Source organism: Rhinopithecus bieti, unplaced genomic scaffold, assembly GCF_001698545.2.
Source record: "Rhinopithecus bieti isolate Rb0 unplaced genomic scaffold, ASM169854v2 scaffold_32083, whole genome shotgun sequence".
NCBI lineage: Eukaryota > Metazoa > Chordata > Mammalia > Primates > Cercopithecidae > Rhinopithecus > Rhinopithecus bieti.
In genome coordinates, this window is record NW_016814096.1 from 433,861 (window position 1) to 457,692 (window position 23,832).

General features: G+C 37.2%; 1 protein-coding gene across 1 annotated transcript in view; it reads right to left on the minus strand.

The window, feature by feature from the left end:
• CCDC73 (coiled-coil domain containing 73) overlaps nucleotides 1-23,832 on the minus strand; it is a 155,283-nt gene that overhangs the window by 90,866 nt on the left and 40,585 nt on the right. Inside the window, 4 exon segments of the mRNA XM_017849710.1 lie at nucleotides 2,066-2,140; nucleotides 3,104-3,139; nucleotides 5,813-5,884; nucleotides 22,719-22,790. Of these exon segments, the coding sequence (XP_017705199.1) occupies nucleotides 2,066-2,140; nucleotides 3,104-3,139; nucleotides 5,813-5,884; nucleotides 22,719-22,790 (255 nt within the window).

The following is a 23,832-nucleotide window of genomic DNA, read 5'->3' on the forward strand; positions in this document are numbered from 1 at the left end:
TTTTTTTTTTTTTTTTTTGAAACAGAGTGTAGTGGCCTGATCATGGCTCACAGCAGCCTCAACCTTGTAGGCTCAAGCAATTCTTCCACCTCAGCCTCTGGAGTAGCTAAGACTACAGGTGCTCACTACCACACCCAGCTAATTTTTTTTTCAATTTTTTATAGAGACAGGATCTCCCTGTGTTACCCAGGCTGGTCTCGAACTCATGGGCTTATGCAGTCCTCCAGTCTCAGCTTCCCAAAATGCTGGGATTACAAGCATGAGCCACCACACCCAGCCTAGGATGTATGTTAACATTTTTCCATACTTTTCTTTGTGTTTATATATACACATACTTTTCGTTTTTTTCTGAACTATCTGAAAGTAAGTTGCAGCTAATAGGTGATTTCACCCTAAATACTTCATCATATATTTTCTAAGAATAAGAACTTTCTTTTATATAACCATAATATTATGCCTAGGATAATATTATACCTAGGACATTACTATATTATTATACCTAGGAAAATAATTCAATAATATAATCTAATATATGGTCATATTCAAATATCCCAATTGCCCTCTCCAATTTTTTATGGCTGGTTTTATTCTTGATCCAGGATCCAGTGAAAGTTCACATATTACATATTCTTTTTTTTTTTTGAGATGGAGTCTCGCTCTGTCACCCAGGCTGGAGTGTAGTGACGTGATCTCCGCTCACTGCAATCTCTGCCTCCCAGATTCAAGCGATTCTCCTGCCTCAGCCTCCTGAGCAGCTGGCACTACAGGTGCCCGCTACCATGCCTGGCTAATTTTTGTATTTTTGGTAGAGACAGGGTTTCACCATGTTGGCCAGGCTGGTTTCCAACTCCTGACTTCAAGTGATCTGCTGCCTTGGCCTCTATTATTTTAATCAAAAGTAGCTCCCCTTTCTTTTTTCATGACACTGAAGTTTTTTTTGTTTTGTTTTGGTTTGAACTTTTAGGTTCAAGGGTACATATGCAGGTCTGTTATATAGGTAAATTGCATGTCACGGGGGTTGGTTGTACAGATGATTTTACCACCCAGGTAATAAGCACAGAACCCAATAGGTCCTTTTTTGATTCTCACCTTCCTCCCATCCTCCATGCTCAAGTAGGCCCCAGTGTCTATTGTTTCCTTGTTTAACAATGAAGTTTTCTGAGTCCAGCCTAGATGTCTTATAGAATGTGCCACACATTGTGATTGTGTCAATTGTTTCATCATAATTAGATTTCAAATAATATTTTTGGCAAGAAAATTACATAGGTGAAGTTCGGTCCTCCTTATTGCATAATAACAGTGGATCCACGGAAAAGCTGTATCATTAACATTGCTAGACTTGATCACTTGATTAAAGTGGTGACCTTCAGGATCCTTCTAATGTACAAATACATTTTGCTCTTTGTAATTAATGTTATCTGTTTGAAATTGCATGAATATCGTCTTCCCAACAATCATTATTCCACTAATTACTTCATTTTACTTTGTGTCTTCCCCACTAGGCTAAGCTTCACAAGGGCAGAGATTTTTGTCTTGTTTATCATTGCTGTATCCTCAATGCTGAGAAAAGTGTTTGTACATAGTAGACCCTCAATATATATTGAATGAATCATCATTAGTTAAATACTTCTGTATTCTCTAAGAGACTATGAACAACTTAAGGACAAAGGTAATGTTTTCTTAGTTTTTGTATTTGTAGAAAATAAGCACAGTACTTAGCACATAGTAAAAATTCTATCTATTTTAATTTTAAGGACCATGGGTAAGTCAGTTACAATATATATGCCTTACTCATTTTCCTTATGTATAAAATGTTAAAATGCATCTACTTAACTATATTAATAAGATATACTAAAATTATTTTAATATTTCTTTTAAAGTAAAATATGGTAAAGCAAAACTCCTAATTTTAAAACAAGGCTCTCAGGAAAAGTATTAAATTATGTAATACATTAAATATAAATTTCTGTCAGCTTTTCTTTGTAGCTTACATATCTAAAGGCATTTTACTGATACAATGCTAAAATACCAAACTACTTTTTAAACAGTACATACTTATTTTTACCTGTAGTGCTTTTAATGTTTCCTTCAATCCTTCTATTTCTTTTTCCTTTATTTCTGTAGCAAGCTGATATTTTCCCTTTAAGTAAAAAACTGTATTTCAGTACTTTCCAATGTAAATGATAATACAAAAGGGTAAAATATAAGAGCTCAAGAATGAAAATCTCTATTTTAAACCAAATATTTCACAGGCTTTAACCTTCTATCCGTGCGACAAATTACACTTCTAATGATTTCAAAATATTAAATTACAATAAGACCTTTATATGGTTACAATGATCATGAAATAGAATATCTTATTATAATGACAAATCATTTTATCAGTAGAGCATCCTACCCAAGAACTTACAGACACTTTATAATTACTTAATTCATACAACTAGAATAAATACATTCTAATTAATAAGATACAGATGCATTTGTCTAATGAATATAAAATATGGGAGAATTTTTTACAGAAGATCTTTGGCTAAAAATAAACTATAAGTGATTATTACTAACGGTATGTTCATTGAGATAATAAAAACATGTATTAACTATTAAATAGCTAGAGAAAATATTTAATGTCAGATAAATTTCTAGGTTTGTTGGAGCTTTATCCCCTTTGCCAGTTGGTCTGCACCCAGTTGCAAGTCATTTCCATATTTTTTAAAGACAGTAATTCCAGTGAAAAAGCACTAAAAACATACCATGGTTAATAGAAACACTGCAGTAGAATGGTAAGAACATTAATTTGGGACCTGAAGAGGTCTGGGTTCTAGTCCCAATTTTGCCACTTCAAAGTGAGACCTTTGGCAAGTCATTTAGTCTTGTTAGGCCTCTGTATTCTGAACCGTAAAATGACGGAAGTGAAGTAACATGATTATATCTTCAGTCCTTTCTAAGATTTTAAGCAGTTAACCACCTCCATTAGTTTGTTACTAATGCTCTTTTCTCTTATGGTAAACAACAGATAATAAAAGGCATTTAGCTATGTTTTAAATTATTTTGTAAAAATAAATACCTTTTAATAGATAGAAAATTTTTTTAAAATTATAAATACCTTTTCTTCTTCCAGAGCATACATCTTCATTTGCAACTGATAAACAATTTTAAAATTAAAATAAAGGGAGATAAACTGTTAACAGTGATCTACACTGGTCACTGAGACTAAAGAAACACTTTATATATCTATATTGTTTGAAATGGAAATAATGTGAACGTTATTTTCAGATTCGGAAAATAAATAATAATGATATAAAACGAGAAAAAAAACCAGTCACTAAAGTAAATGAAGTTTGTATTTATTTATTTGAGATGAGGTCTTGCTATGTTGCCCAGGCTGTACTCCAAACTCCAGGGCTCAAGGGATCTCCCACCTCAGCCTCCCAAGTAGCTGAGACTAGAGGCACACACCACTACACCCAGTTCAAAATTAGCAATTTAATCAAACTGATCAGAGACACCAATTATCCTTGAAAGTTTTGTTTTTTCCTCCAGAAGTTTTTCTTAAATGTCTGAATATTTTGCCATCCACTCCTAAATCACAGCTTTTATCATTTTCCAAAGGTACAATTTTATAAATCAGTATCATTTGTATTATCATTGACAGTATTTATGTTCAAAAATTTGTGCAGCCTAACAAATTAGGACCTGTTTAAAAAAATAATAACATTTTAAAGGCCAGGCGTGGTAGTTCATGCCTGTAAACCCAATACTTTGGGAAGCTGAGGCGAGAGAATTGCTTGAGCCCAAGAGTTTTGAGACCAGCCCGGGCAGTATAGTGAGACTTCCTTGACAAAAAGTCCCAGCTACTTGGGAGGTGGGAGGATCGTTTGAGTCCTGGAGGTGGAGATTGCAGTGAGCTGAGATCACGCTACTGCACTCCAGCCTGGGCTACAGGGCGAGACTGTCTCTAAATAAATAAATAAAAATAATGACATTTTAGAACAGAAAAACTAAAGTACACACACCAAAAGAAAATTATGAAATACTCTAAGCAACACAAGGAGTATTAGGCAAAATTTCAAGAAATGAAGATTTTTGCTTAGCGAAATTCCCCTATTTCCTTTTTCTTTTTTTTTTTTTTGTGACGAGCGTAGTCTTGCCTCTGTCGCCCAGGCTGGAGGTGGCAGTTGGCGCGATCTCGGCCTGTACTGCAAGTTCCTGCTCCCGGGTTCACACGCATTCTACTGCCTCAGACTCCCGAGTAGTGGGGACTACAGGCGGCCCGCCACCGCAAGACGCCGCGCTATTTTTTCTTTGTATTTTGCAGTAGAGAGGCGGGGTTCTACCGTGATTAGCCCAGGATGGTCTCGATCTCCTGACTCTCGTGATCCGCCGCGCCTTGGTCTCCCAAAGTGCGGGATTACAGGCATGAAGCCACCGCGCCCAGGCTGAAAAATATTTATTTATTATTTATTTATTTATTATTTATTTATTTATTTTGAGACAGAGTCTTGCTCTGTCACCCAGGTTGTACTGCAATGGTGTGATCTCAGCTCATTGCAACCTCCGCCTCCTGGGTTCAAGCAATTCTCCTACCTCAGCCTCCCAAGTAGCTGGGATTACAGGCTCCGGCCACCATGCCCGGCTAATTTTTGTGTTTTTAGTAGAGACAGAGTTTCACCATATTGGCCAGGCTGGTCTGGAACTCTTGACCTTGTGATCTGCCCGCCTTGGCCTCCCAAGGTGCTGGGATTACAGGCAAGAGCCACCGTGCCTGGCCTCCTATTTCCTTTTTCACACTCCTCACATTCAAGATCCCTTTCTTTAAACACACACACATACACACACACACAAATTAAAAAACAAAGAACCCAAGAGCACTTTCTCCTCTACCCTTCAGATATCTGAGTATCCTTATCTTGCCCAAAGTCCTTTGTGACAGCAGAGATGTGGACTTGCTCTTTCCTAGAGAATACTATGCTACACTTTGGGCTTTTGCTTCCCTAACCTTCAAGTAAAACTCCCATAACCTTGGTTAGGCCTAGCTCAGATTAAAGGATGAAAGTCATTTGCTTAAAAAAATTCATACATCTACACACACTGTATTATAAAGATGAAGATAAATACAGGAAAGGAAAAATGAAGAAAAAATAATGATGTGAGATAGAGATAAGGAAATTTTCAGAGGATATTTTACATGAGCACATTTTCTTAAACTATTACAATATTTTCTTACTAGGAACTGAAGAGAAATTTTAGTCAAGAAGAGCTACAGAATTCAAATTAGCTGAAGGTATGTACAGTGATTTATGTCTTGATTTTTTTCTCATTTTCATACTACTATTAGTTACTGATGATTGATATTTATGGAGGCTACAGTGCATAATAATCATCTCTTCTAATCCTTGACATCTCCCTACTTGCATCTCAGATTTTGATCATAATGTTATAACTCTACTTTGGTAAAAGGGTACTATGGAAGAGGCAAGAGCCTAGGAAGTTCTACTAAAAGAAAGAGGAAAGGGGAAAGAAAGAACAACACACACATCCCACTCACCTAAATTATTTAGGACAGATGAAAATATATCTCCATCTCCAACAAAATAGTTTTCCCAATTTCCCTCCTTAACAAACTCATTCTACTACTTTACATTTTATTGTCAGTTGTGATTAAAATTATTTTATTCATTTCCTACTTCCCATAATACCTTGTTCTCCTTTTTGTCTTTGGTGAGTATGGAGAACAGCTTGCCATAATATTCATGGGAGGGGGAGGAAATGCAATATTTAAAATGGTAGTATTTGTCTATCCTTATGAAATTACCTGCTTTTTAAAAACTGCCATTGCTTCCTTGTGTTGCTCTGCCAATGTTTCCTTTTGATTCTGAAGAGTTTCCTGTTTTAAAAATTATGACAAGTTAAAATATACATTCTAGCAACTCTCTTTCAGCTTTAAATCTTAACTGGGTTCACAATTTAAAGTTAACCAGACCTTTTACATATATTATTTTGTGCTCCTGGAATTCCACTTTAAACCAATTTTATGATTATTTTTTGAGACAGGGTCTCACTCTGTTGCCCAGGCTGGAATGCAGTGACACAATCACAGCTCACTGCAGCCTCTACCTTCCCGGGCTCAGGTGATTCTCCTGCCTCAGCCTCTCTAGTAGCTGGTATTACAGATGTCTGCCACCATGCCCGGCTAATTTTTGTATTTTTTGTAGAGACAGGGTTTTGCCGTGTTGCACAGGCTAGTCTCAAACTCCTGGACTCAAGTGATCCACCCACTTCGGCCTTCCAAGATGCTGGGATTACAGGCATGAGCCACTGTACCTGGCCCAATTTTATAGTTTTTTAATTGTCATAGAATCATCACATAAGCATTTTGCTTTATGTTGCTTTTTTCATGGAAAAAAAAACACATTGCTTCTAAAATTTTTAAACTTTGGACGTTATTTGCTCCAAAGCGTTCTCTAAGAAAAATATCTTTTAACCAAAAGTAATTAAAATTAACAAATTAACAGTCCTAGTATACAAACAGACTATTGTCTTAGAGTTTCAAAAACAACAACAATAACAACAAAAACCAGTTTTATGATCTAAGCAGAAATGCTTACCTGGCATCATATACACCTTTAAGTTCATTGGAATAATTTTTTACAAACCAAAACTACCACAGAGAATTTCTGAAAAAAAATCTATATATGATTCCATTTCTTTTTTTCTCCTTCTCCCACCTTTTTGGTGGAAGTTGCATGTTTGGTTCTTTCTATTCTAGATGACTTTAACGTTCTTCTATTTTTATCAAAGTTAATAATTCTCATCATTTAAAATTAGGTCTAAAAGTGGCAACCACTTTCAAATTTTTCTCCTGTTTGCTCCAGATTTCTAAATAATACATTGAGTTAGCAATTTAAAAAGTTTATCTTTTGACCTCTTATTGATGACAGTAGTGGCCCATCTGGAGCCACCGTTGTGAGGATGTCAGCTGCAGCAAGGGAGATGCAGCCAGGGCTACGGCTCTGCGAAGTCATTTGGGGCTGGGAACAGGTGATCCCAGCAGGAGCCCTGCACCCTACTAAGTTGGCGGGGCAGGAGCCCATGCCCTCAGGTGCAGCTACAGCTGTCCGGCCACAGCTCTAAACCCTGGTATCCCTGCACTCTGCACTCTCTGTGTGGTGGGTGGCAGGTAGGGGAAGCCCCCTTGAAGCTGAAGCTTAAAGTACCTGTTTCCACTCCCTGGCCTCTCCCTGCTCTCCATGTCTGCTCCACTGTGGAGCAAAGTTGTGGACATGTCCTGATAGCCGAGCCTGGGCACTGTCGCAACCAGGACAGGTATATGCACACTTGGGGCAGTGCAAGAAGGAAAAAAGAAATGGAATCATACCAGACCCTGGCTGCCTTGGCTCCCTCTGGAAGCTGCTTCTGAGGGTGAAACTTAGGGCACCAATGAACACAGGAGGGAGGCCAGAGGGCTCAGGGTGGCTCAGCGTGGGCCCGCGGGTACCCCTTGGGATGGACAGCCTGGGTGCTACAAACAGCATGTTGATGGTGACAGGAGGTGCCCCTAGATAGGAAGGGATGTCCCCAGTGAAACCCCACCTTCAAGCCACAGATGGCCTGAAGCCTGGGGACCAGGGCTGCCAGTTCCAGGTGAAGTGGTGGCAGGGGAGTGAGAACTTTCTTGATGCCTTTGGCCAATCAAGTGGTATTTTCTGGACCCACCCATGGGCCAATCAGCACACACTTCCTCCACTCTGACCCCATAAAAACAGTCAGACTCAGACACTTATCTGCACTACCTGCCTGCAGAAAGGAGCTGCCCATTTCAGGTTTCCTCTCCACTGAGAGCTGTTTGGTCACCCAATAAAGTTCTTCTCTGCCTTGCTCACCCTCCAGTTGTCAGTGTAACCTCATTCTTCCTAGACATGGGACAAGAACTCAGAACCCACCAGACGGCAGGAGCCAAAGAAGCTGTAACACTTTCCTGGCGGGCTTGCCAAGCTGCAGGTGGGAGCTAAAAGGGCTGTAACACTATAGCTCCCCAGCCTTTGCCAGTGCTGGCTAGGCCAGCCCAGGAACTGCGGGCCAAAGCAGGGCAGCAGGACTGAAATAGCTGTAACACAAACAGGCCGAAACACTCCCCATTGCTTGCCACACTGCAGGTGACTAGAGGAAGAGAGGGAGCCCTTCTGTGAGCACAGACCTCAGGGCTCCCCAAGCGAGAGCTGTGATGCTTTGGGACTCTGCAGTTCCTAGCATCTCCAAGCTTTTGGGCACCACCACATTCCCCTCATCCAGACACTGGTGAACAAAACTCAAGCAGAGACACCGCCAGCCACAGAGGTTTTTGGCTTGTGAAGTGACACCCAAAGGATCCTGTGACACTATTATGATAGTTGGAAGTTTAACTTTCTTATACAACTATTACCCCACAGCTCCTCCCCTATTCTTCCAACAGAGTTATATCAAAATTGGCTTAAATTAATAGTCAGTATTTACACTGTTATGACTATGTAATTATTATGTAATATTGAGTCACACAGTATGCCATGATTACATTTTTATTCTCATACAACTTTGTTTTTCTGCAGTTAGTAATTAAAATATTATAATTCCCATAGCTAATTTTAAAAAATAATACTGTCTGTACTCAGATCTATATCAGCTGAAAAAAAAAACTGAATGAAAAAGGCAAAGTGAGAACATCCCAAGAATGACTTAAAAGTCTCAAACCATTTAGGAAACCAGGCAGATTTAGAAAAACTGTAGATGTCTGACTAAATCTTTCAGAGGCTATCCTCAAAGTTCTTCCTGTGAAAATAAAGTTGACTCTAACCACATCTGCAAGGACAGAAGGAAAGAATGAGTCCATTGGAGACTTCAGGGATAGGTTCCTTGAGGAGCAGATTCTGAAGATGTGACTTCCAGCTCTTTCCTCACTTTTTGTGAACGGCCTTAAATACAGAAGCAGGGAATTTAATATGTAACAAATTTGTAATGGTAAATAGCTCTACTAGCAGATCTCCAAATCCACTTCAAAAAAAGGCTTAGAACACAAATAAAATAAACTAATGGTTTCACAGATAAAATAACTCAATGCTCCCACTATAGTCATCAAGCACTAGAGGAGGGTGCCTCTTGGTAAGACACCTATAAATACTTATATGCATAAAGTACATTAGAAAAATAATTGTCATGGTCTAGCCAAGAAAATAAAGGAAACAATCAGTGAGCAAATCATTGACACTGCTATGGGGAGAAATCGTGTATTCAATTTCTCATTTTATTCTCAAACTTGCAAAGAGAAATTTCTCTAAATATTAAAAGTAACCTCTCCCTTGGAGTCAATGAGCTACTCAGACAGGGGTATCTCAAATAATCCACAGATATTCTCCCTGTTTCAGCCTGTTAAATGCTAACCTCAGATCCCCAAATGAGAAATATTATTTTCCTTTATGACATCATGCCCATCAAATTAAAAGATAGGGATCTATTATGTAAACAGAATTGCAAAATTAAGTTCTCTCTTGCTTTTTTTTTTCTTTTTTTTTCCCCCTCAGATTCCTGATGACTTTCCTGGTCATAATCAGATCATAGCTAATTTGGATATTGACTTACTGGTAACTTTGTGTATGATCAAACCAAAGTGAAGATCTCCATGAAGTGGCACCTTTGTGGGCAAAAAGTTTTACTGATATCGGCAGTAAGGTTCAGATCCACCTATCTAAACCTCTACCTAAGTTTACAAAATACCTCTAAAACCAAATACTAAAGAAGAACTAAAGCCAATAGTCCAAAGGCCTAATAGAGAAAAGAAGAGTCATACCTTATGAGTATGACTGGTATAAAAATAGGCACAGTAAAAATAAGTCAGTCTTTAAACAATGTTGTTTCCCAGTCAAAAAACCCAAAGAATGAGGATAAAGATTTGTTCAAGACCTAAGACCATAAATAAAATAAACATTTCTTTATAGTACTGAGCCCAAGTACTATTTTAACTTCAGTGCTACCCAAAGCTACTTTTTTTTTTTTTAACCACTATAGATATGTGTTGCACTTTCTACAGTATCGCTTTAGATCAAGATAGTCAACACCTAATTAGTTTTTTCCTGGGAAAGTAAAAAATTTACCTGGACAGTGATGCCTCAGGGATTTTACTGAGGAACTTTAAGGATATTAAATTTACCTGTAACACTATACTTGTGTAATAATGGGGACAAGTATTTTCTATGTTCTGAAGATGAGGAGAGTTGTAAGACTGATTCCATTTATCAACTTACTGTTTTAGCAAGGTCATGAAAATTCCAAAAAAAGTTTAGAAGTTTGTCAGAACAAAGCACATTATTTAGGGTATGACTAATCTCAAGAGGGTAAATGTATCACTCCTGATGAATTATAAACCATTCAATACTTCCAAGGCTGGTTACTAAGAGACAATTAAGAATTTTTCTGGGTTTCACTGGTTACTTCAGACAATAGGTTCCAAACATTTCTGAAATCACCCCACCTCTATATAATTTACGTGCTCAATAATGGAACATCTCCCTCAGGAACTTAAACATGAACAAGAATTTTGTGGCTTAAAAGTAACTTTGGGTTCTTGTCATGAAGTCTTTGCCTAAGCCAATGTCTAGAAGGGGTTTTCCAGAATTTTTATGGTTATTCTATAATTTGTATGGTTTCAGGTCTTAGATTTAAGCCTTTGATCCATCTCGAGTTGATTTTTATTAAGGTAAGAGATGAAGTTCCAACATCATTCTTTTACATGTGGCTTGCCAATTATCCCAGCACCACTTGTTGAAAAGGATGTCCTTTCTCCAGTTGGCTGTAAGTATTTGGGTTTATTTCTGGGTTCTCTATTCTGTTCCATTGATCTATGTGCCTATTTTTATACCAGTATCATGCTGTTTTGCTGACTATGGCCTTGTAGAATAATTTGAAGTCAGGTCATGTGATGTCTCCAGATTTGTTCTTTTTGCTTAGTCTTGCTTTGGCTATGCAGGCTCTTTTTTGGTTCTTTATGAATTTTACAATTAGTTTTTCTAGTTCTGTGAAGAATGATGCTGGATTTTGATGGAAATTGCATTGAATTTGTAGATTGCTTTTGGCAATGTGATCATTTTCACAATATTGATTCTAGTCATCCATGAGCATAGGATGTGTTTCCATTTGTTTATGTCATCTGTTATTTCTTTCAGTGGTGTTTTATAGTTTTCCTTGTAGAGGTCTTTCATCTTCTTGGTTAGGTATAATCCTACTTTTTTTTTTTGGTTGTTGTTTGTTTTGCAGCTATTGTAAAAGGGGTTGAGTTTTTAATTTGACTCTCGCTTGACTGCTGTTGGTGTGAAGCAGAGCTACTGATTTGTGTACGTTAATTTTGTATCCTGAAACTTTGTTGAATTCATTTGCCAGTTCTAGGAGCTTTTTGAATGAGTCTTTAGGGTTTTCTAGGTATACGACCATATTATCCACAAACAGTGACAGTTTGACTTTCTCTTTACCAGTTTGTATGCCCTTTCTTTCTTTTGTCTGATTCCTCTGGCTAGGACTTCTAGTACTATGTTGAACAGAAGTGGTGAAAATGGGCATCCTCGTCTTGTTCCAGTTCTCAGAGGGAGTGTTTTCAACTTCTGCCTGCTCAGTATAATGTTGGCTATGGGTTTGTCATAGATGGCTTTTATTACCTTAACGTATGTCCCTTCTATGATGATTTTGCTGAGGGTTTTAATCATAAAGGGATGCCGGATTTTGCCAAATACTTTTTCTGTGTCTATTGAGATGATCATGTGATTTTTCTTTTTAATTCTGTTTATGTGATATATGACATTTGTTGACTTATGTCAGTTAAACTATCCCTGCATTCCTTGTATGAAACCTACTTGATCATGGTGGATTATATTTTTGATATGCTGTTGGATTTGTTTTTTGTTTGTTTTTGAGATGGAGTCTTACTCTGTTGCCCAGCCTAGAGTGCAGTGATGTGATCTTGGCTCACTGCAACCTCCATCTCCCAGGTTCAAGTGATTCCTGTCTCAGCCTCCCAAGTAGCTGGGACTGCAGGTGCATGCCACCAAGTGTGGCTAATTTTTGTATTTTTAGTAGAGACAGGGTGTTGCCATGTTGTCCAGGCTGGTCTCAAACTCCTGACCTCAGGTGATGCACCACCTTGGCCTCCCAAGGTGTTGGGATTACAGGCATGAGCCACCGTGTGCAGCCTGCTATTGGATTTGGATCACTAGTATTTTGTTGAGGATTTTTGTGTCTATGTTCATCAGGAATATTGGTCTGCAGGTTTTTTTGTTTGTTTGTTATGTCCTTCCCTGGTTTTGGTATTAGGGTGATACTGGCTTCACAGAATGATTAAGGGAGGATTCCCTCTTTCTCTTTTGAAATAGTGTCAGCAGGATTGGTACCAATTCTTCTTTGAATGTCTAACAGAATTCAGCTGTGAATCTGTCTGGTCCTAGACTTTTTTTGTTGACAATTTTTTTTATTACCACTTCAATCTAACTGCTTGTTATTGGTCTGTTCAGAGTTTCTATATCTTCCTGGTTTAATCTAGCAGGTTTGTATATTTCCAGGAATTTATCCATCTCCTCTAGGTTTTCTAGTTTATGCACATAAAGGTGTTCATAGCAGCCTTGAATAATCTTTTGTATTTCTGTGGTATCAGTTGTAGTATCACCTGTTTCATTTCTAGTTGAGCTTATTTGGATCTTCTCTCTTTTCTTGGTTAATCTCACTTATCAATTTTATTTATCTTTCCAAAGAACCAGCTTTTTGTTTCATTTATCTTTTGTATTGTTTTTCTTGTTTCAATTTCATTAAGTTCTGTTCTGATCTTTGTTATTTATTTTCCTCTACTGGGTTTGGATTATTCTTGTTTCTCCAGTTCCGTGAGGTGTGACCTTAGATTGTCTGTATATGCTATTTCAGACTTTTTGATATAGACATTCAATGCTATGAAGTTTCCTCTTAGCACTACTTCTGCTGTACCCCAGAGGTTTTGATAGGTTGTGTCACTAACTTCATTCAGTTCAAATAATTTTTAAATTTCCATCTTGATTTCATTGTTGACCCAACAATCATTCAGGAGCCGGTTATTTAATTTCCATGTATTTGTATGGTTTTGAGGGTTCCTTCTGGAGTTGATTTCCAATTTTATTCCACTGTGGTCTGAGAGAGTACTTAATATAATTTTGATTTTCTTAAACTTACTGAGACTTGTTTTGTGGCCTATCGTATGGTCTTTCTTGGAGAATGTTCCACATACTGATGAACAGAATGCATATTCTGCAGTTGCTGGGTAGAATGTTCTGTAAATATATGTTAAGTCCATTTGTTCTAGGGTACAGTTTAAGTCCATTGTTTCTTTGTTGGCTTTCTGTCTGGATGACTTGTCTAGCATTGTCAGTGGAGTATTAAAGTCCCCCACTATTATTGTGTTGCCATCTATTTCATGACCAAGTACCCAAAGCAANACTTAATATAATGTTGATTTTCTTAAACTTACTGAGACTTGTTTTGTGGCCTATCGTATGGTCTTTCTTGGAGAATGTTCCACATACTGATGAACAGAATGCATATTCTGCAGTTGCTGGGTAGAATGTTCTGTAAATATATGTTAAGTCCATTTGTTCTAGGGTACAGTTTAAGTCCATTGTTTCTTTGTTGGCTTTCTGTCTGGATGACTTGTCTAGCATTGTCAGTGGAGTATTAAAGTCCCCCACTATTATTGTGTTGCCATCTATTTCATGACCAAGTACCCAAAGCAAATGCAACAAAAACAAAGATAAATAGATGGGACTTAATTAAACTAAAAAGATTCTGCACAGCAAAAGAAATAATCAGCAGAGTTAAAAGACAACCCACAGAGTGGGAGAAAATCTTCACAATCTATACATCTGACAAAGGACAATATCCGGAGTCTTAAAAAAAAAAAAGACATGCAAATGGTCAACAAGCATATGGAAAAATGCTCAACATCACTAATGATCAGGGAAATGCAAATCAAAACCATCATGTGATACTACCTTACTCCTACAAGAATGGCCATAATCAAAAAATTAAAAAATAATAGATGTTGGTGTGGAGGTGGTGAAAAGGGAACACTTTTACACTGCTTGTAGGAATGTAAACTTGTACAACCACTATAGAAAACAGTGTGGATATTCCTTAAAGAACTAAAAGTAGATCTAACATTTGATCCAGCAATCCCACTACTAGGTATCGACCCGGAGGAAAAGAAGTCATTATACAAAAGGATACTTGTACATCCAGGTTTATAGCTGCACAATTTGCAATTGCAAAATATGGAACCAGTCCAAACGCCCATCAATCAACAAGTGGATAAAGAAAATACGGTATATACACACCACAGAATACTACTCAGCCATACAAAGGAACGCAATAATGGCATTCACAGCAACCTGGATGAAATTGGAGACTTTATTCTAAGTGAAGTAACTCAGGAATGGAAAATCAAACGTTGTATGTTCTCACTTAAAAGAGAGAGCTAAGCTATGAGGACAGAAAGGCCTAAGAAAATACACTAGACTTTGCAGAATCAGGGGAAAGGATGGGAGAGGGGTGAGGGATAAAAGAATACACACACTGGGTACAGCATATACTTTTCGGGTGATGGGTGCACCAAAATCTTGGAAATGACCACTAAATAACTTATTCATGTAACTAAACACTACCTGCTCCCTAAAACCTATTGAAAAAAAACAAAACAAAACCTTAACAGCGCCCCTTTCTGGGTCTTCCAACTGTCATAAAGCTTTCTACCTATTTGTACCTGAGCAGTATAGACAAGCCCTTAATGCTCTAACAGAACACCATGGTAGTCATCAGGGTCTAATTGCTTATTACAGTCTTCCCTCAGACCTAGTGGCAAAAGCCAACTCCTTATCAAGGGCAGTATTAGCAGCTGTCAAACTAGTAGAGGCTTCTACTAATGTGGTTTAAAGATTTATTTAGACTTCATGATACCTCATGCTGTGCAATCCTTGTTATTTACTAAAACACATTTCTCAGCAAGCAGGTTCACCTCCTATGAACTTTTATTACTTTCTCCCCTACACATTTTCACCCAGTGCTGTAATATCTGAAAGTCTACTAACAGGAAGATAACACATGATCTCACTTATATATGCAAACTAAAAAAGTCAAACTTATACAAGTTGAGAGTAGAATGGTGGTTACAAGAAGCTGGGGAGGTAGAGGTCTGGGGTGGAGGGAAGGGAGATGTTGATCAAGGGGTACAAAGTTCCAGTTAGATGGGAAGAATAAGTTTGAGATCTACTGCACAGCCTGTAGTAAACATAGTTAATAAATATGTATATTTCAAAATTGGTAAAAGTAGATTTTAAATATTCTCACTACAAAAAAATAAGTATTGAGGTGATGGATACATTAATTAGTTTGATATAAACATTCCACAAAATGTATACATACACAGGTATATCAAAACATCACATTGTAGCCCATAAATATATACAATATTTATTTTCAATTAAAATAAAGATCTAAATAAAAAATAAAGAGGCATGAAAACTGAAAAGAAAACTCATTGCTTATTTCTCTTTAATTTTAATTGCACAAACTATGCAATAATACCATTTGACAATTGCCCCTAAAATTGCCAATAAGTCTGTCANGGGAAATGCAAATCAAAACCATCATGTGATACTACCTTACTCCTACAAGAATGGCCATAATCAAAAAATTAAAAAATAATAGATGTTGGTGTGGAGGTGGTGAAAAGGGAACACTTTTACACTGCTTGTAGGAATGTAAACTTGTACAACCACTATGGAAAACAGTGTGGATATTCCTTAAAGAACTAAAAGTAGATCTAACATTTGATCCAGCAATCCCACTACTAGGTATCGACCCGGAGGAAAAGAAGTCATTATACAAAAAGGATACTTGTACATCCAGGTTTATAGCTGCACAATTTGCAATTGCAAAAATATGGAACCAGTCCAAACGCCCATCAATCAACAAGTGGATAAAGAAAATACGGTATATACACACCACAGAATACTACTCAGCCATACAAAGGAACGCAATAATGGCATTCACAGCAACCTGGATGAAATTGGAGACTTTATTCTAAGTGAAGTAACTCAGGAATGGAAAATCAAACGTTGTATGTTCTCACTTAAAAGAGAGAGCTAAGCTATGAGGACAGAAAGGCCTAAGAAAAATACACTAGACTTTGCAGAATCAGGGGAAAGGATGGGAGAGGGGTGAGGGATAAAAGAATACACACACTGGGTACAGCATATACTTTTCGGGTGATGGGTGCACCAAAATCTTGGAAATGACCACTAAATAACTTATTCATGTAACTAAACACTACCTGCTCCCTAAAAACCTATTGAAAAAAAACAAAAACAAAAACCTTAACAGCGCCCCTTTCTGGGTCTTCCAACTGTCATAAAGCTTTCTACCTATTTGTACCTGAGCAGTATAGACAAGCCCTTAATGCTCTAACAGAACACCATGGTAGTCATCAGGGTCTAATTGCTTATTACAGTCTTCCCTCAGACCTAGTGGCAAAAGCCAACTCCTTATCAAGGGCAGTATTAGCAGCTGTCAAACTAGTAGAGGCTTCTACTAATGTGGTTTAAAGATTTATTTAGACTTCATGATACCTCATGCTGTGCAATCCTTGTTATTTACTAAAAACACATTTCTCAGCAAGCAGGTTCACCTCCTATGAACTTTTATTACTTTCTCCCCTACACATTTTCACCCAGTGCTGTAATATCTGAAAGTCTACTAACAGGAAGATAACACATGATCTCACTTATATATGCAAACTAAAAAAGTCAAACTTATACAAGTTGAGAGTAGAATGGTGGTTACAAGAAGCTGGGGAGGTAGAGGTCTGGGGTGGAGGGAAGGGAGATGTTGATCAAGGGGTACAAAGTTCCAGTTAGATGGGAAGAATAAGTTTGAGATCTACTGCACAGCCTGTAGTAAACATAGTTAATAAATATGTATATTTCAAAATTGGTAAAAGTAGATTTTAAATATTCTCACTACAAAAAAATAAGTATTGAGGTGATGGATACATTAATTAGTTTGATATAAACATTCCACAAAAATGTATACATACACAGGTATATCAAAACATCACATTGTAGCCCATAAATATATACAATATTTATTTTTCAATTAAAATAAAGATCTAAATAAAAAATAAAGAGGCATGAAAACTGAAAAAGAAAAACTCATTGCTTATTTCTCTTTAATTTTTAATTGCACAAACTATGCAATAATACCATTTGACAATTGCCCCCTAAAATTGCCAATAAGTCTGTCATATAATCTTACCTACGCTTACATATATGTATATAATAATTTACTTTTTATGTGTTATTCATTATAAATATGTATATATATACTGTTCATTTTTTATATAGCATATATAAATGCTTGAATAGAAACAGGTTAAAATGCTTTTATATCTTAATGAAAAAAATATACTAATGTAGTAAGAGAGATGGGGATTGAACAGAACACCCACCAAACTTCCTTTCAAGAAATATTTTGATAATCAATAACTTCCTACATAAAGTATATCTCTTTGATCTCTATTTCTAATAAATGTTACTCATAGACAAGTTTAACAAAAGCCTGGTACTGTTTTCCAGTACCCAAAGAAAGGGAAACCTATAATGAGTTAGTCTCTGTCTGAACAATAACTGTGCTTCAGACAGATATATTAGAAACTCCCCCAGATTAAATTTACATGTAATCTTGTTTGTTGATAGGTCATTTTTTGAAAGTAAAACGGAAAAAATATCAGGCAGGATATACTGCAACAGTGTCAACTGACCCCTAAATCGTGACTCCTTACCAGAGGTTAAACCAGCCCAGATGACAAAGTACTCCAAGGGACTAATGTAATATGTTAATCTACTCAGCAAAGCTTGCCAATTATCAAGACATTAGAGAGTTAACATTAATAGCAGCTATGCCTTTGGTGTAGTCCATGATTTTGGAATACTGTACAAATAATTAGGGTTTCTGATCTCAGTAGGAATCCCAATTTCAAGTAGTCAACCATTTTAAGTTTTCTAATGCTTCCTTAGGGGATGGTTATCATAAAGTCACACTAAAAGGGATAACATTAAGGCTAGAGGAGATATCCTAGCTAATCTTATGACATACAGTCCTGGCCCCATGATATCCAAAAGTCAAATCTTTGAAGACGTTTTAAAAGGTTATTTTGGAATGCCTACAACTGGCTCCAGAGTCTGAAGAAAAAAACGTGATGATAAATTACAAAAAGAAAATATCTTTCAGGACACTTTCAGGACAGACACTTGATGGCACCAGAGGACCTCAATGGAACTTTGTAAAAATTTTATAGGAAATTACCCATCAGAGCAAGGACAAACTGAACATTATACTCAATTAGCATTGGTGGTGAAATTTTACTAAAATTGCTGAGGATGTCTCTGGTGTACAGCTGTCATTAGCACTGTCCTGGTAAAACTGTTATCCTTGTAAATCCAAGCCTTAGGGTCCCTATAAACACTTCCAAATGGATTTCCTAAAATTAACCCCTAGCACGCATTCCGAATATGTTCATCATTGCTTCCATCTTCTCAGGATGAACTAAAACTTCTTGCCAGAGAGCTACAGTTCTGTGAGTAGAAAAAAAAATTACTTGATTTTGTGTTTACAACCTGAGGATCTCCAGGGACTGGGTTACTCATTTTACTGGGACTGTCATTACAGAACTTTGCAAAACCTTGTCATTTACTTAGAAATTCATTGCCCCCATCATCCTCAAACTTGAAGAAAAGTAGAGAGGACTAATGGCACACCGTATCTGACACTCTTAAACTTCCATGACCAAGAAGGTTACCTCTAACTCATAACATCATGAAGTCCATACTCCCCTACATTCACTGGCTTTTACCATATAAACTTAAGAGTTTGCCCTATGAAGTTGGCTACTTCGCCCTTCATTTTGGACATTTCTTTACTTCAGACAAATGTGGCAAAGTACTCCAAGGGACTAATGTAATATGTTTCAGAGTCTAATCACAAACAGATAAAAGTTGCTTTTCTTCTACATGACCAAAAGCTCAGAGATAGTGTCTTCTGGAAATGACCTCAGAGAGGAAAAACAAACATCCTGAAACCATATTGGAAATAATCCTACCAAGAACTTTGACTGCTAGCACAGTGGCTAAACCCCCAGGGAATAGATCCTTGAATTCATGTCTCCCAGATGAACAGACGCTAGGTTTCACTAATACACAGAATGCCATTCCATCAAGAAATTTAAATCTGAGGAGTCTTGAGAAAGCTTCAGAAGCAGACATCTTCAGAAAGAAACAGCTACCATTCAAGAGGTATGGATCAAGACAGCCTCTACCCAAGACCTGCAGAGTCTGTTTTTATATGGACCATGAACCAAGAACGGTTTTATATTTTAATGGGTTAAAAGAAAATAAAAAAAGAATAACATTTCAAATCACCTGAATATTGTATAAAATATAAATTTTAGTGTCCATAACGTTTTATAGGAACATAGCCATGCTGATTCATGTAAGTACTGTCCGTGGCTGCTTTTACACTATAACAACAGAGTTGAGTGGCTGTGACAGAGACCATGCCGTCCACAAAGCCTGAAATATTTACTAGACGGCTATTTACATAAAAAGCTTGCTAATACCCTACCTAGATAATCAGAGCCAAAGATTGCAATGCTTTTATTTGCAGGCTTTTGTTCTTTATTTTCTGAGATACTTTCTTTCCCCTTTCTTAATCCAGCCCCTTAAGTGAGTAAAAACATATCATTTATTAACCATGATGGTTTCAAACACCCTTATCCTTAATATTGCTCTCTATATTCTTGGCCACTCTATGGTGTGAGTACAATTACTAATGGAAATTTTTGATTTGGGGATGGCCTCTGTTCTCTTGGTTTAATATAGGTATTCCTGGCTGCTGGCTTAAAAGTGATCTACAAGTTCTGATAATAAACTTTTCCTTAGTGTTTTTCCATGTTGATGTGTTCAGAAGTGTGACTTCTGGAGTCTTAAATACTGTTGCATAGCCACTGTCCTATAAAATGATCCAACAAATTATGATCCAACAAAAGGAAAAACTGATACACACACACACACACACACACACACACACACACACCACCAGAAACCACCTACACGTCATCATGACTCTTCATCAAGCAGCATAAATCTTGATTGATCACATCCTAAATAATAATGGTTTATTTTTTTTCCAGCTCAGGTTGAAGAAGCAAAAGGGGACTGAGAACTGAAACCACCTGCATCAATATAACAGAGATATTTGGAGTGAGAACTGAGAATACCTGTGTCAACACAACTTAGTTTTTGTTCCAGGAAATCTTTGCCCAGTAAATATAAGACTATAAAAACCAATAAATTATATCACTGTTTGTTTCAGACAACTGCTGCAAAACAACTTATCTGAGACAATGGTTTATTTGGGTAAACATCTGGTTTATCAAACAACTATTCTCAAGAGTAGCTTCAAGAGCCTCAATGTTGCTACATTCACAATCCTAAATACTACATTACAAAATTTGCCCAATTCCCATCAACGTCCTGCCTTAAAAGAACTGCCTAAATCTACTTGCACCTAGACCCTATAACCCTCTACGTAGTCCAATACTGATTTGCACCTTTTGAAGTACTAAGACTCTGTAGTGTTTTCACTTATTGCAATGAGTTTCAATAAACACACCTGCTTTATTAACAAGTTCTTTGGTGATATTTGAGGGAATGCAACAAGGCAGTTCTAATTTACACTGCTAACAACAAATGAAAGTTCTTGTTTTTCTAAAAGTTGGTAAAGGTAGGAATCTGGCTTTTTCTTCAGATGAAATCCCGCTCTAATACCATTTCTCAAATAATCTGTTCTTCCCCACTGATTTAAAAGCCACCGTTAACATTCACTAAATTATATATTTGGATCTATTTCTAGATTCTGTTGTGTTTTACTAAATAACTATGTACACTGCACCAAGCTACTTTAATTATGACAATTTATATTATGTTTAAGAATCAAGTATGACTATTTCATTCCCTTCTTTTTAAAAAATTTCCCAGTCACTCTTACATGTTTATTTCCACATAAACCTTAGAATAAGCTTAAGTACCCTAAATATGTTCTTGACATTGTAAATTGGATTTATTTATTTTTAGAGACAGTGTCTCACTCTGCACTCAGGCTGGAGTGCAATGGCACAAACATAGCTCACTACAGTCTCAAACTCCTGGGCTCAAGTGATCCTCCCACTTCAGCCTCTCGAGGAGCTAGGACTACAGGCACATGCCACCATGTCCTGCTAATATATGTATTTTTAAATAGAGACAAGGTCTCACTATGTTGCCCAGGTCTTGAACTCCTGGCCTCAAGTAACCCTCCTGCCTTGGCCTACCAAAGTGCTGGGATTACAGGTGTGAGCTACTCACTGCAGTTGGTTGTTAAATTGGGTTCATTAAACTTACTGATTACCTTAGGGATTGTGATAACTTTATGCTGTTAGCTCTATGCAAAAACAAGATATAACTTTACATTTTAAAATCTCCTTGAAAATTAGTTGTACTTAGTATTTACCTATTCTTTCCCTCCATATTCTTTCCCTCCACAGATAGGTCTGTTTCATACTTGTCCTTCACATAATTCAACCCTGATTTTACTCCCATAATCTGCACGACCTTTGGATCTGTCTAACCTCGAAATTTCAATTATTTCTGGTTTGGTCTATCCACTATCACCCGACTTCTGATTCTGATGTTACCCCCAATTCCTGTTTCAATATTACCAAACAATGAGAACAGAAATCAGCATAATTACACTTCCAGGTTTTAGTTGTTAAGATTACTCTGATGGAACAGCAGAAGAAGCACTATCATAAATGCTTCAATACAGACAAGCTACGGAGAAAATAAGAGCTGACACTATTTTTTAATATTTGGTTACATTATGTAATAACACCCCGGGAAAATATGGTACTACTTATGAGGTTTCATTGCTTTCAAAATATTCTCACTCCCCTATAGCACACAATGTGTTTCTCAGATGTAAAATAGTTTTCAGAGTTATTCACAGTGCTGTATCAAAAAGCCTGAACAAAATTCTTATTCTCAGTTTTCTGGAAGCCTAAATGTTACCAACAGCTTTAGTTGGGATTTTCTTGAGATTTTATTTAAATAATCCACGAACCCCTGGATCTGTTAGAAAATTTAAAAATTAACTTGGCAATAAGGATTAGAATACATTTTTAAATAGATGCTATAAATACTAATCTGAGAGAAAAAAATACTCACTGTATTAGTCAGCTTTCATACTGCTATAAAGAACTGCCCAAGACTAGGTACTTTATAAAGGAAAGAGGTTTAATTGACTCACAGTTCAGCATGGCTGCGGAGGCCTCAGGAAACTTACAATCATGATGGAAGGAGAAGGGGAAGCAAGGCACCTTCTTTACAAGGTGACAGAAAGGAGAAGTGCTGAGCGAAGAGGGAAGAGCCCCTTATAAAACCATTAGATCTCATGAGAACTATCAGGAGAACAGCATGGGGAAACCACCCAAATGATTCAATTACCTCCACCTTGTCTCTCCCTTGACATGTGGGAGTTATATTGATTACAATTCAAGATGAGATTTGGCTGGGGACACAAAGTCTTAACCAATCACTTACCTTTTGCCATTTAAGTTCCTGTGTCTCCACAATAATTTTACCAATCTGCTCTTCATAATGAATTTCTGCTTCCTAAGTCAGAAAGAAAAAAGAAAAGTGCTATAAAAATAAAGACTTCAAAACTTCCAGTTTCAGCTCTTTCTGGAGAGATATAGATATAGAAATAGCATACTCCCACCTTTACAATAAGAAAAAAATCTAGACAAACTGCAAATTAAATAGACAAGTCCATCATAGAACTGAGGTCCCAGATCAATCAAGTACCCAAAATCTGGATAGAGACACATGCCTAGAGAAACGGAATCCTGACATTTGCTTACCTGGGACATAAGCTACCGAGGACTGGTAAGAAGCTTCAATGAAAAGTCCTTATTAAATTGCTAAAGGTAGAATGTAGGCTACTGTAAAAATACGAATCTCCTGAAATAGAGAGATTTACACTTTCTAGCAGGCTTTTCTTCTAGGAAACACACCAGGTGCTTACAGAAAAGATTGAGAAAAATCCTATAAAAACTTTCCCCTGCAGCACTGGCTATGCAGGGGAAGAGCACTCACAAGCCATCTTCCCTATTTCCTCTACAGATCAAAACCCTTAATCTGCAGAGGGGAGGGCAACAGAAACTATAGCTAAAAGCACTAGTGGAAACCCTCTGCAGCTAGGCAAGAGGACCAAAAGTCATCACTAAAAATTCTACCTAGGCAGACCTATCTTCCTTATCTACTTTAAGCAGCAATTGGGAAGAGGAGGACTGGGAAAACAAGGCAACAACAGTTCTTTCATTGTGAGAGGGGCAGGGATACATGCTAGGCCCAGCATTACATACGAAGGAGGGACCAAACACTCATGAAGATCTCATCCTGAGACTCAGGTTCACCTAAGACTAAGGTTTAATGAGAATATCAGAGAATGCCCTTCTTCCCCTATCTTCTACCACCACCATGCCAATAAGCATCAAGTAAAAAGAACAAGGAGATACAGCAAGGAGAACTGCAAAGACAGAGTTTCTCTGGGAAGCAAGACAAAGAGAAGATTCAAAGTCAAGTGGGGAGGCCCAATGCCAAGCAGGAAGCAGTCATTTAGAAATACTCTCTGGATTTGTTTAAAATAATGTAA